This window comes from Salvia hispanica, chromosome 5 (genome assembly GCF_023119035.1).
Source record: "Salvia hispanica cultivar TCC Black 2014 chromosome 5, UniMelb_Shisp_WGS_1.0, whole genome shotgun sequence".
Taxonomy (NCBI): Eukaryota; Viridiplantae; Streptophyta; class Magnoliopsida; order Lamiales; family Lamiaceae; genus Salvia; species Salvia hispanica.
In genome coordinates this window covers 2990047-3003266 of record NC_062969.1, presented here as the reverse complement: position 1 = coordinate 3003266, position 13220 = coordinate 2990047, and the positions used below count along the sequence as shown (strand labels likewise).

General features: G+C 32.8%; 2 protein-coding genes across 2 annotated transcripts; both read left to right on the top strand.

Moving 5' to 3' along the window:
• Positions 1-4451: 4451 nt before the first annotated feature.
• LOC125191008 (protein TIFY 5A) lies at positions 4452-5500 on the top strand. The gene is made up of 3 exons (XM_048088465.1): positions 4452-4598; positions 4789-4882; positions 5144-5500. Exons 1-3 carry the CDS (start codon positions 4552-4554, stop codon positions 5330-5332), a joined length of 330 nt encoding a protein of 109 aa, XP_047944422.1. The 5' UTR covers positions 4452-4551; the 3' UTR covers positions 5333-5500.
• Positions 5501-8200: 2700 nt separating this feature from the next.
• LOC125186540 lies at positions 8201-8884 on the top strand. Its single transcript, XM_048082921.1, has one exon. The coding sequence runs from the start codon at positions 8208-8210 to the stop codon at positions 8847-8849; it is 642 nt and encodes a 213-aa protein (XP_047938878.1). The 5' UTR covers positions 8201-8207; the 3' UTR covers positions 8850-8884.
• Positions 8885-13220: the final 4336 nt, after the last annotated feature.

Here is a 13220-nt window from a genome sequence, read left to right as displayed (position 1 = left end):
TCCCTGAAAGTTTGTCCCATTTTAATTCGTCCTACAAAATTTGTCGCATTTCACTTTTTACCATTTTTGGTAGTGGACCTCATATTTCACTAACTCAATCCTACTCACATTTTATTATAAAACCAATACATAAAAGTACGACTCACATTCCACTAACTTTTTCAACTCACTTCTCATTACATTTTTTAAAACTCGTGTCGGGTCAAAGTGAGACAATATTTGGGAGACGAAGATAGTACTATTTAACTGGAGTCTAGGACGGAAGGAGTATAAATTGTACAAGTACAATATTAGATGACTCTTTTCCAAGCAAATTAATTAACATGTCTATTCTTACAAAATTGAGACATTCTATCTTATTTCTTTATTACTCCCTCCGTCCCACTTAAGATGACACGTTTTCCTTTTTAGTTTGTCCCAACTAAGATGACACATTTCCTTTTTTAGTAACTTTTTCTCTCCAATTAATACACTCAGCCACTTTTTATCACTCCTATTAAAATATTCATCTTTTTTATCTCTCTACTTTAATACTTACATCCACCTTCTCTCTCTCCAATTAAACACTTTAACCAATAACTCCTAAAATCTCATGCCGGCTAAGCAATGTATCATCTTAGCCGGGACGGAGGGAGTACTATATATCTAGACTTTAATGCGAGATCTTGTTAAATTGATAACTGGCAACTATGTCAGCAACCTACATTAAAAGACATTTGTATGTCAACTAAATATACTTGATATATATATATATATATATGTCAAGTATATTTAAGATAGTTATTTACTGATCATATCCTATTTAATGTGTAGTCTAATTTAATTTTATATTTTATTATAAAATAATATAACTACATTTTAAAAATATAATGATATATAGTACTCTTGGACAAGGAGGATCTACATTTTAAAGAATACAACGTAACTAATCGTACTAGTATATTTTTAACGAGACACATTTGCAAAATTGTCCACGAATTAATGTGCCTCGTTATCCTGCTGTGGCCCAAATAACATATTTTCTTATCTACAAGTGGATTTTTAGGAAATATTGTGAAATGATATTTCCTTGCTTATCCATAAAGTTTTTGTCTGCGTTATTAATGGAGATAATATAATCCTACGATTCCAAATTGATTTGACATGTGATCGGATTATCTGATGCAAGTATATACAAGAGGGGGGGTGGTGGTTTTGCTATAAAGCTCTAAAACTATTTATGAATGAGAGGTTTGAACTAGACTAAGTATATGCAGAAAAAATGAGAAGACCTTTAATAACAAAGAAAATATTTCAGAAATATTTTGAAATGTGCATTAAGAGTTATAAGCCCTAACTAAATTAATGATCGTATTTCTTCTTAATTTCGAGTTAAAACGACTTCAGATAATAGGAAAATAATGAATTATAACCATGTATAAAAAAAGTTACACAAATAAAATTTATCACCCTGGAAAGAAATTAATTTCCATAAATCTGGTCCTTACAAAACTTACTAGCTACTTAGTAGGAGTAATCTTATAAATTACCCCCACATAGCTAACATTACAAAACTAGATTTGATATTTGAAGGTATTAGAGAGTGGAAAAATTTATCTATGTATAATGGAGATGGTCAACGTTTATCAATATTGCTTATGTTATGAAATTATGTAATTTTCTATTAATTCATCTTTCTCCAAAGTGGAGCGAATCCTAATTATGAGCTTGAGAGTAAAGTATATGGTGGGGAGGAAGTTGAGTGGACTTAGGATTCTATTTTTTTTAAATATAAGTTTTGAAATGATTTGGGATTTAATTGAAATTGGTAAAATATAGACATATAAAGAAAATCGATCACATCTTATTAGAGAGAAAGGGATTTGCTAAAATAGAAAATTTCTATTTTTAAGAAATGAACAAAAAAAGAGTTTCTATTTTAAGAAACGAATGAAGTATAACTTACTGTACTATAAATATGCAATATTTACAGTACAGTAAATTTCAACAGACAAAATAGTACACACTTTAATATTAGAAACAAAACCATATTTTCAAGTTCCTACAATATAACAAATGAGACTATCACCAAAAGCATGTCCAGATCCTTCTAGTAAGATGTCAGTATTGAGTTTAAGGATATCCGATAAAGAGAGCCGCCAACTGATTAAAAAGTGTGTAAATGAGCTACTCCAGAGGCTGTATTGGCGATCATCTCTTCTATCATCTTTATTACACTAACCATATGAGTCATGCTTATGATACTAAAAAAAATTGAAAAAAACTAGTATTCCTCTATCTAGATTAGTAGGCACAAATTCAATTCAAATTTTCAATTATGAAAACGTTTTATTACCCATTATCAACTAATGGGAAATATCTATAAAGTGTGGACCCGTCTCATAAATATTTTATAGCATCAATTCACTATATAGTTGATCAATAAAAAATAACACGAGGATATATCTGATAATAGCAATTATAGTCACGAAAAAGATGGACCACTTTGAACAGGTATATATTTCGTTTTCAATCAATCTAATTGAATAGGCGTATGTGTTATAACTTATTGTTTGACATTTTTCCAGGAAAATGTGTTGCATATATATTAGTTTAAGAAAGTTTAGTAGTAATCATGGTTTCATATTATTTTCCTTTTTACTAATATTATTTATATGGACAGCAATTGTAAGAATTTTTTATAGCAAAATTAAGACCTAGATTATCATTTGGATTAGTTTAATTTAAGTTGTATTTTATTTAGATATGCAATGCCTTTTACTTTCTGGTCGCTGCATCCTACCTTAATTCATTTTGGATTTTTGGCATATTAATTAAAGAAAAAAATTACAAATTTGAAAATTGGAAAAGTAACAACTGATTTATCCAAATCACATTAATGGGAAGTGGGAACTCAAGTAGTTCATAAGATGTGCTAGTCAAATATAATTAATCGGACAAATTGTATATCGACACATATTAATGTCTATGTTATTAGGGAAACTACATACATTAATTAAGTGGTATTTAAATTACCTATACTCCGTAGCAAGTATAGTTACAATCAGAAAATGATAAATCTAGTAACCAAGTGTTTACATTAATAACACTTAAGATTAAATCAAAAAGTACGGCCAAATCCATAAAAGAATTTTGTATTAACCAACGCACTTATTAACGTGATTTTATCGACATTTTTTTATGAGCAATTAATTAAAAATATTTATAACACATAAACATTTGTGTTTGTCGTTAGTAGTAATATTATAGTATATCGCATTTTTAGGAAAATATATGTGTATCACCACGAGATTAATGTATACTAATATCAAGGCAAAAATTAACTAAGTCCCGATACAATCAATTGAGATAGCATTTTAATTTCGTTAATAAGATACGTCAAGTATAGTTAAAAAAAAAAAAAACCCTTCAATTCTTCGTATAATCATCAGTTCGTGACATGAAAACTTTAAGATTAATTAATTTGCTTAATTTGTGAAAAGCTTAATTGCTACGTAGTACTCCCTCCGGTCCAAGGAAGATGACCCTTTCCTTAGGCATCACGAGATTTTATGCAGTTTTATTTTGTGTGTTAAGTAGAAATAGTAAAGTAAGAGAAAGTGAATAAAGTATAGATAAAAGATTTCCAATTTTAGTAATGAGTCAACTTAGTTGTGACAAATAAAAAAGGAAAATAGATCATCTTTAATGGGACGGATGGAGATTTATAGTCAGCCACAGCGGGAATATTTATAAAATTTAGGAGTAGTATAACCAATAAAAATCAAATTTTTTGACTTAAATTCACATATATAGCCTTTTATACATTTCCAAATTTTCAGATAATAATACTACTCCACTTGTACTCCTTCTGTCCCATTAAAAATGACTCACTTTCCTTTTTTAGTTTGTCCCAATCAAGATGATCCATTACTAAAAATAGAAACACATTTTATCTCTATTTTATTCCTCCTCTCTTACTTTCATCTCTCTACTTAACACACAAGATAAAGTTGCATAAAATTTCGTGCTGCCCAAGGAAGGGGTCATCTTCCTTAGGACGGAGGGAGTAAAAATAGCACAACTCATACTAGCTAAAAATATTGCACTTTAATTTTTTAAAAAAAAATATATTTGTCACCTCAAGTAATTACGGCACGGATAATATTGCTCACATAATTACGCAACTAAAATCCAATTTATCCCAAATTCTCAAAACACAAAAATTTACTAAAAATTGAGGTTAGAGAAAATAGGTGAAAGGAGAGAAAGTGGAGGCCGAGTTAAGTAAAGCACGTGCGAAATTACGAAAGAGAAGCGGTACACAAATAAAGAGCGCATTGCTAATTCTAGTTAACTCATGTAACACGTGATACATATTTATTTTATTTCGCCATTAAACTGCTGTCTTTTTTTCTTTTCCTATTTAATTTTTTAATTTTTGTAGGTGGCGGAATTCCGTATTCGTTTCGTGTCTCACTCATATTCCTATTTATAAGAATCCCATCCACCGCTCATCTTCTCCTTCAAACTCATTCTCCTTCTCCTTCTCATTAGATTCATCTCTTGATCATGAAGCGCAACTGCAATTTGGAGCTTCGCCTCGTCACGCCTTCCATGTAACTCTCTCTCTCTCTCTCTCTCTCTAGCCGTGCGCACGGCTTTTAAGAAATGTAAATAACAGTCAGTGAAATAATGAGTCCATTTTTTTTATATTGATTATATAGTAGAACGTGAGATTTATTTACTATATATGGTAAAAGTGAAATGTGACTCTGGGAGTAATTGTTTTTGTGTTTATTTGAAAAGGTTGGATTTGAACGACGAGAGTTCGAACAAAAAGCAGCAGCTGTCAATTTTCTACAATGGGAAAATGGCTTGTTGTGATGCAACGGAGCTTCAGGTAAAAAGCTTAAATTATTTTTATTTTATATGCATAGGCAGGGGCGGACGCAGAAATATCTATCGATAAGGGCTGAGATTTCTAAATTTTGTTTTAAAGTATACTTTTGAGTAATTTAGATAATGTTTAGGGACTTTACTTTATAATTTACACTAAATTTGAAGAAATTTTAAAAATAATTAGTAGAAAAAAACTTTAAAGTTGCGCGCGAAGCCATTAGGCAGATTACAATGAGGCTAATTTGAATTAATTATGGCGCAGGTGAGAGCGATTATATCGCTGGCGAGCCGGGAAGCGGAGGAGAAATCGAGCAAGAATTTGGCGGCGATGAATTCGCCGGTGTATAGTGCGGCGACCGGGCTGTCGATGAAGAGGTCGCTGAAGAGATTTCTGGAGAAGAGAAAGAGTAGGGCTCAAACGATATCGCCATACTCGATTGCCAGACAATAGAGGTTTTAGTTGGTTGATTAATGATTTGAGTGTTAATTAGATTATGAGTTGGTTTATTATTATTAGATGCATATTAAGGGACTTAATGTTGTATTGGGTTTGAGATGTTTAGCAATGTTTGATGAAACATGTGGAGTACAATTAATTAATGCAAATTAGTTTAAAATATATTGTTTGTTGTTAGTTAGTATACGTTTTGCACATTGTAATGTTTAATTTTGCTTCATTGTTTAATTAATAGTACTATAAGGAATTATTTGTGGTCTAATGGCTGGTGAGTATTAGGTGACCACGTTCTATATTTTGTTAGGACCATGTCATGCAATTCATACAATATTTATCGAAATTGTTATCATTCTCTTGGACTTATTATTAGTTAAACATGACATCTTCGCTATTTATAATGCACACCATTTATTTATAAGTTAAAAGTATATGTGTGTGCATATGATGGGGTAGAAGCCAGGTGGGGTCATTAGGGGTCATTAGGGTCGGCATACCCATCATTGGCCTCAGAGTGCCACCAAAAAGCGAGTTTCATCGGTGTCCGATTCCACGGACATCTGTGAGAAGAGAGAAAGCTAGAGGAGACAATTCAAATTCTTTTTTGTTTTAAAAAAGGGGAAATGGGTTAGAGCCTGAGGAGAGACGAAGTGAGATGCAAGAAATGAAAATTCATAACTTTTGAATTTCTTTCTTTTTTGTTTTCAAAAAAAGGGAAATGGGTTAGAGCATCAAGGAAAGTTAACACGTGTCATGTCTTGAATTATTTCTAACAATGGGTTTGCTCAATTTTTATTTGTTTGCTTAAATATTATTTATAGCAAGCCCATCTAAAAGATATTGCCATCTATTTCGGCCCTACCCAGAATTTAAACAATTTAAATAATTTTAATTAATTTCAAATTAATGTACCTCATTTATTTCAATAGATAAACTTATTTAAATTAACCATATATGTTACTCCTTCCGTTCCGTCTTAATAGAGACGTTCCATTTTCTACACTTATTTGCTGCCTCAACCTTCTTATTAGGTAACTACTGCCTACAAGTTACTTGAAATTTTGCACTGACAGTATTTTTCATATCCTTTTGGATTTTGGATTTCTTACTAAATATAGATAGTAATACTCAGCCACTTAGGTCTAGTTGAATAATAGTTCAATAATACAAACCGTTGGGCTTTAAACGAATCTAGAGGGAAGCCCAAATAGTAAGACAACCCCCAAAAATATACTTTAGCACTAATTATCTAACTTATAAGCCCATTATTCAATCTAAGCCCAATCTAAACCATTGACCTAGACTAATATTATATTCTTGGTATCCTTTTCAAATGTAATTATTATTTTGAGTTTTCTTGAAGAACTCTTTTCGTAACACAATTACTAAATTCGTGTTAACCAATCCAACTAATCCAGACAAAAATTTCGAATTGAAAATTGCCAAGAGATTTAACAAAGATAGAGAAATAAACTTGCCATAGAAATAAAGTTACAACATAGAACAAAATCTCAATTTTCAAATTTAATTAATTATTATTATAACTCCGGATTTTAAATCATCCCTCATGTCTACCTAATATACTAGTACATGAAAATATTAAGGACAAAAAAAGGAGTATAACTAGCTGTCCTAATATAAAAAAATATATTGTCAATTGCAAGTAGAGAATAAGTCAAATTCATCGCGAGAGATCTTATGTTACAAAGTGGAGTACATTTTCTTTCTATTTTTATAAATATTTATGTTATTTGTAAGCTTAATGACATTGGTAAACATATTAGTGCACCAATAAAATGCAACAAAATTAATAGTTTGCAAAATGAATTTTGATTACTACGACTCGTCTTTAATAGGTGGGGAGATACATTGGGCCTTGAATCTCCTAGCAAGTGCACGTATGATCACTATATTGTTTATTAGCATGACAAACAAGTCATGGGTAATTATAACATTATTTGTCATTTTATACCCTCTCAATTATTAACTAAGCCAACTCACTACTCGCATGCATGCATGATCAATCCATATGAATTGTTTATTTTGATTTTGACGGGGTGTCGTCATGTCTCCAATTTACGGTGAGAGGGGTCAAAATTTTAAATTCGAAATTTATATTAACATAATTACAGCCTTTACTCAAATTTATTTGAATTTGTGATGTTTAAAATTATATCTAGTCCCACTTATTTATTGAATATTATTTCGCCCGGGTAATCAAGATTATCAATGGATCGATCGGCATTGTCAATGTAAACATTGTTGGTAAATTTAACCGATGGATTTTGATCGTCGGTAAAAATTTATTGACAGATTACCGATAATGGCATTTGTCAAAAAAGTCCCATCCTTTATATCACCACAAAAAAAATAGCGGACTTTAATGAGCATAAACAATCATAAAATTTTTCGAACACTTTCATAAGTGCAAGAATAGTCAGAACATTTGGAAATGGTATAATTAGCGAAAAAAATTCCATCACATGTAAAATTTTCGGTGCGAATAGTACCGCAAGATTTTAAATAAACTCCACCTTTTTTTTAGTACGCCCTCCAAATATTGCCATCAGATTTTTCATTCCCTAATAGAGTATTCCATGCCCTTTGATTGCTTTTACTATTTATGCTCCTAGTCCAATTCTAATATTATCGATCCCGACTTGATTGATTAACAATATATCTTCCCTTTTCAAATAATAGAGCAATAATTTAGAATATAAAACCCACAAAAACATAGAACATTACAAAATAAAGGATTTCCAATGATCCCATCTAGCTCCTCTTCACTCTATTTCAACTCAAAACCCCCTATAAATACTCCTCTTCATCTTCAACTTCCCACCCCACCCCCACCCCACCCCACCACCCAAAAATGGGCATGGCATTGTTAAATCACAAAGAGAAACTCACCCTAAACTTAGAGAAAAAGGAGAAGAAATCCAATCTAAACTCCTTCTACTTCTTCCTTGTATTCATAATCATGTACCTTTCCACATTCTACATCTTCAATCTCTCCCCTTCAACTCTCATCCGCACCACCAAATTCTGGTTCATCATGTCCAACACCATCATCCTCATCATCGCTGCTGATTCCGGCGCCTTCTCCCCCTCCAAAACCCTCGAAGATCACACCAAAAACAACCTCCCACCAACCCCTCTCCCCTATAATTTCCCCACCAAATATGTCCCAAAAACAACACCAAATCATCATCATCAGACACCTCCAGAAAAGATAATAGAGGTGGTGGTTGTTGCTGCTGCTTCAGATGACGATCACATTGTCTTCACACAAGAAACCCTCGAAATCGAAAAAGATGATGATGAGAAAGAAAGTGAGATTGAGAGGGTGGAAGAGGAGGAGGCGGTGGAGACGTTGTCTGAAGCTGAAAGGGAAGAAGACGAGTACTCGAGAATGTCGGATGAAGAAGTGAATGAAAGAGTGGAGGAGTTTATTCGAAGGTTTAACCGACAGATTAGGCTTCAAGCTGTCAGAAACCGACGACCCTTGGCCTGATTTTTGTTTTTGTTTTTTGTTTTTTGCTGTCTCATAATTTTCATACATGGTAGCGTAGCTATCATGATTTTGTTATGCTTATTTCGAATTATATATAGAGAGAGTATATATGTGAATATGATCTTTCTCGTAGTAACTAAGTTTTGGGACGTGGTGAGAATAGGAGGAGAGAGTCTCATATCATTGATTTGAGATGATTTGCATTGCTGATGGATCATAGAGTCATGGACATTGACTTTTCACCTAAAGAACAATCACGTATAACTAGGATGTCAATCGAGCCAGTGGCTCAACCCCATTCGGATTATGGGCTAATCGAGTTTAAATGTTATATATCCGATTTAGAAATTTCCAACTATGAAGACTAATCGGGCTACAAGCTATATATTAAATTAATTTATATTCATAATGTATAAAATTGGATTAGAATTACGTTTGACAAATCTTGAGTGTAAAATAAAATTTAAACATAAATATATTTTGATTTATTTTAAAGTAAGTTTTAAAATTCAAAATATGTTTACTGAATTTTCCAATTCATTCATCCAATATTATAATATGATATTAATATAAAAATAATTTTAACGTATGTATTGATATTAATACAAATTAAAGGGTTTATTTATTCATTTAATCAAAATTACTGAAGCGTCGATTCAATTGTAAGACAACGTTTTTAGGTATTCTACTAGTATTTCATAGTACTATTGTTCTTCTAAATTAATATTGCGTCATACTCATATAGGAGTATTAAAGTTACGTTCAATGGAAATTGTTTAATTACGACTTCGGGCCAGCCTAAAACAAATGAGCATTGAAGCCAATTTATTTGAAAATATATGATCAGGCTGGGCTGGGATGGGCTGGCTGTTGCAGCCCAATAAGCATGTATGCTAATGCTATTTACTAATTATTTTTCTCTTGGATTTGGATAGCTCAGAAATGGAATTGGAATTTGCATTTTAAACACCTCTCTCTCTCTGGTGTGTCATGTGTGTGTGTTTCTAGAATTCTGGTTTCTGCTATAGGTGCCCAATGTCTACGGTTCCAGTTCGAAATCATGAGAATTTATCCGAATCGAAACCGTCGATTTTAGAACCGTGGTTCAGTTCAGGTTCGAAAATTTCCAAACCGAAACCGTGGCAAAACCGTCAGAAAACCGTGAAACCGAGCCAGAACCGTGGAAAACCGTCAGTTCGGAACTGAAACCGAAACCGTAACCGAGAAACACCCTCGCGGTTTGGTCCGGTTCAATAATTTCCAAAACCGAAACTGGTTGTTCCGAACCGTAACCGGCGGTTCCGGAACTTTGGGCACCTCTAGTTTCTGCATCATGCTTTCTATTGTGTGTGTTACTCATTTGTTTTATGAAAAAATTGTTATCTTTGTTGGATTGCTGTTCTCTGAATATAACATAACTAGTCACAATTTCTGTGATAAAAATGTGAGCTTTTGACTGGAGATGATTTCCTGCTTTTGAGATTTTGAGGCTATTGATTATTTGATACTATTTGAAATAGATTTGATTTAAGTGTAGTAAAAATGTTTAAGTGTGCTTTCTCCTTCATAGGCTTTCATGCTTCTTGACTTGGAGCATATGCATAGAGTCACTCAAAATACTAAAAGCTAATCCAATGGCTTCTTGACTTGGAGTATATGTATTGATTTGTTTTTGGCTCTTGCTACCAGGCCTCCTCAAAGTTGATTTTGGTGATTGAAAAATTGGATTACTTACTTATGCATGTAAGTTTAAATTCTTTTTATTAATGCCACATTTAACAGAAGTTAGGACTACTTTGGCTCTACTTGACTCTTCCTACTGAAATCTGTCTTAAATTATTGATAAGTTTTTGTTTTCTTTAGGCCGTTATTCGCCCTGATGTCGTAGTAAGAACTCGTTGGTTTGTGTTTTGAAAGAGGGCTCGAAAGCCTTGCAGGACGCAACTGGTATATGGTTTTTCTTGAACAAGACCCGTTCAAGATCAAGAAAGCGACTCTGCGATCCCACTTGCGCAACTATTAGAAGCACGTGATCCACGCGGATGCAACCTTCAAACCACTCCTCAATCATACATGACTTGCTATTCTTTGTTCCAACTCTTCATGCACAACATCCCCTCCCCACTCGGGTCTGGGCCCGACTACTAACGACATTCCTGAGATATGTATATCGGCTTCTTAACTACATATGTGGACACAACCATGCACACATTCTTCACCAATGCATCACAAATTTGTTCTGTGCTTCACTAGATAGGATTAGGTAGCGCGGCCGAGTGTATGTGGGCCCCTTATCGCACCCCGTGTGGAGCGCTTGTCGTATTAGTTACGAATAATGTAGTGCATAAAGTTTGTCTTGAAGCTGCATTTGGATGGGAATGTCTACACGCTCATCACTTGTTATTGTTTAAAGGTATATATGGAGACAAGTTGGAGACACACCTAATAATACTATTTGGTAGCTTTTGCTATTATATAAATCTAGCTTCTGTCCCCTTCCACAACAATAAAGAGTCACACACAAAAGTTCTCAACTTCTTGGAGTTGTTTGAGCCTTTAGGAGCTTAGCTGGATTTTGTTTTATATTCGGACGACGACAATTTCGTAGTTGCAGTTGGGTCCGGCCCAATCCAGGATCTGGCTTGCTCGGGTCAAGGGCGTGTTTGTTCTGTCATATGCTAGGCTTGTTTTGACAACTCTATAGTCTCTACCAATGGTGTTACAAGTCTATGACCGTAGCTAGTTATAAGTTCGAATTTCGTCGAGTCTTGCACCAGTTGAGAGCCTAAGAAGACATTTCATAGCTTTAGCATTTTTTTTATATCAAAATAAAATTTAACTCAATTTTATAGTTTAGCAAAATTATAAACACAAAATATTGTATTGTTTCTAATAAAAATATTAATATCAACCAAATAAAAATAATGTAGAGTGGATAGGGATTAATATGGTGACAGTGTATTAAGTTGATAGCTGATCAGCCAGCTTTAATCAACTCTCTTAATTTTTTACCTAACTTGTTTACTTTACACATACTCAATGAAAGTTTATTGTTTAGTTACCAAAAAAATAGAAATAAAATTGAAATGATGAAAGAATGTGACATATTGTTGATGAGTCGTTATCATTTATGGGTATGCGTGGCGGCCATATTTGATGAGATTATGATACGGTATATAGATAGCATGGGCATCTAATTTTTATTTCTAAAGCCCAAATTGTGGGTTTGGATTTCATCATGTTACGCTAGTCCCAAACCCATACCATCATTACCACCACACTATATATACCATTCGATATCATTTAATCCCCTCTTTTGTATGCCTTTTATCTTTCTTGCCACTTGGATTCGAATCAATATACTGGTGTCGTTCAGTTGTCATAACTCATTATTATATGATTATTCATTTAAAATTAAGTTATACGATCATTTTTGTTAGATGGAAATGGCTATGACTAATTATCATAAGAATATTTGTCTAAGATTAAGCTATGAGATTCAATCTTATTAACCAAACATAATACATTTTCAATCATTAGATATAATTTTGTCAATCAAAAAACCCATAATAATAATAATAATTGGCATGAGTTTTAGGGCACTCATAGTGCGTCGAAAAATTGGCCGAACTTGAGACCCGAGATGAGGCGGGGTGTGGCCTAGCTACGAACTGCGTCTGGGCCTGGGTTGGGTCTAGACCACACCTTTTCTTTAGTTTTCGTATTTAGTATTTTTTTTTTCATCTATTTTTTGTCTTATGGAGTTCTTTTATTTGTCGGCATTTTCATCAATTTAAAAACTAAAAAAAGAAAAAAAAAGAAAAATGCATGAGTTATAAATGGAGGCAGGCAAAGAAGCTGGAGACAGAGGAGGGCTTCCCTAACTATGAATGGGACAATAATACTACTCCTATAATTTTAGTGGAATTTTTTATTCATATGTTTTATTGTGGTAGAACGGGTCCTTAGAAATTTTGTGCAATCAGTACAAATTTTTTGTGTGGATTTTGCATATTTATGATCTGATTTGAAAAACAATATCGATTATGCCCAAATTTATAATATGTTTCAGTATAATATGTTTTCAATAATACCCGTAAATGATTTTAGTAAAAAAAGTAATTTGACTATTGTATGTGAAAATAAATCAATTTAAAGATAAGTGAAGTTATTTATTGCTTCATTAAATGTTGTCTAAGGAGCATGTACCACTAGAAAGTTTTATGAAAGAAACAACATCATTTTATTTTTAGAAAAATAGAGACATTAGATTTGCATCAGTTAAATGAAGGAAAATAAGTAAAATAACTTCCAATGAAACGTTGAAGTTTAATGATTTCACATTACTTTATGAACGAACATATTTGAATA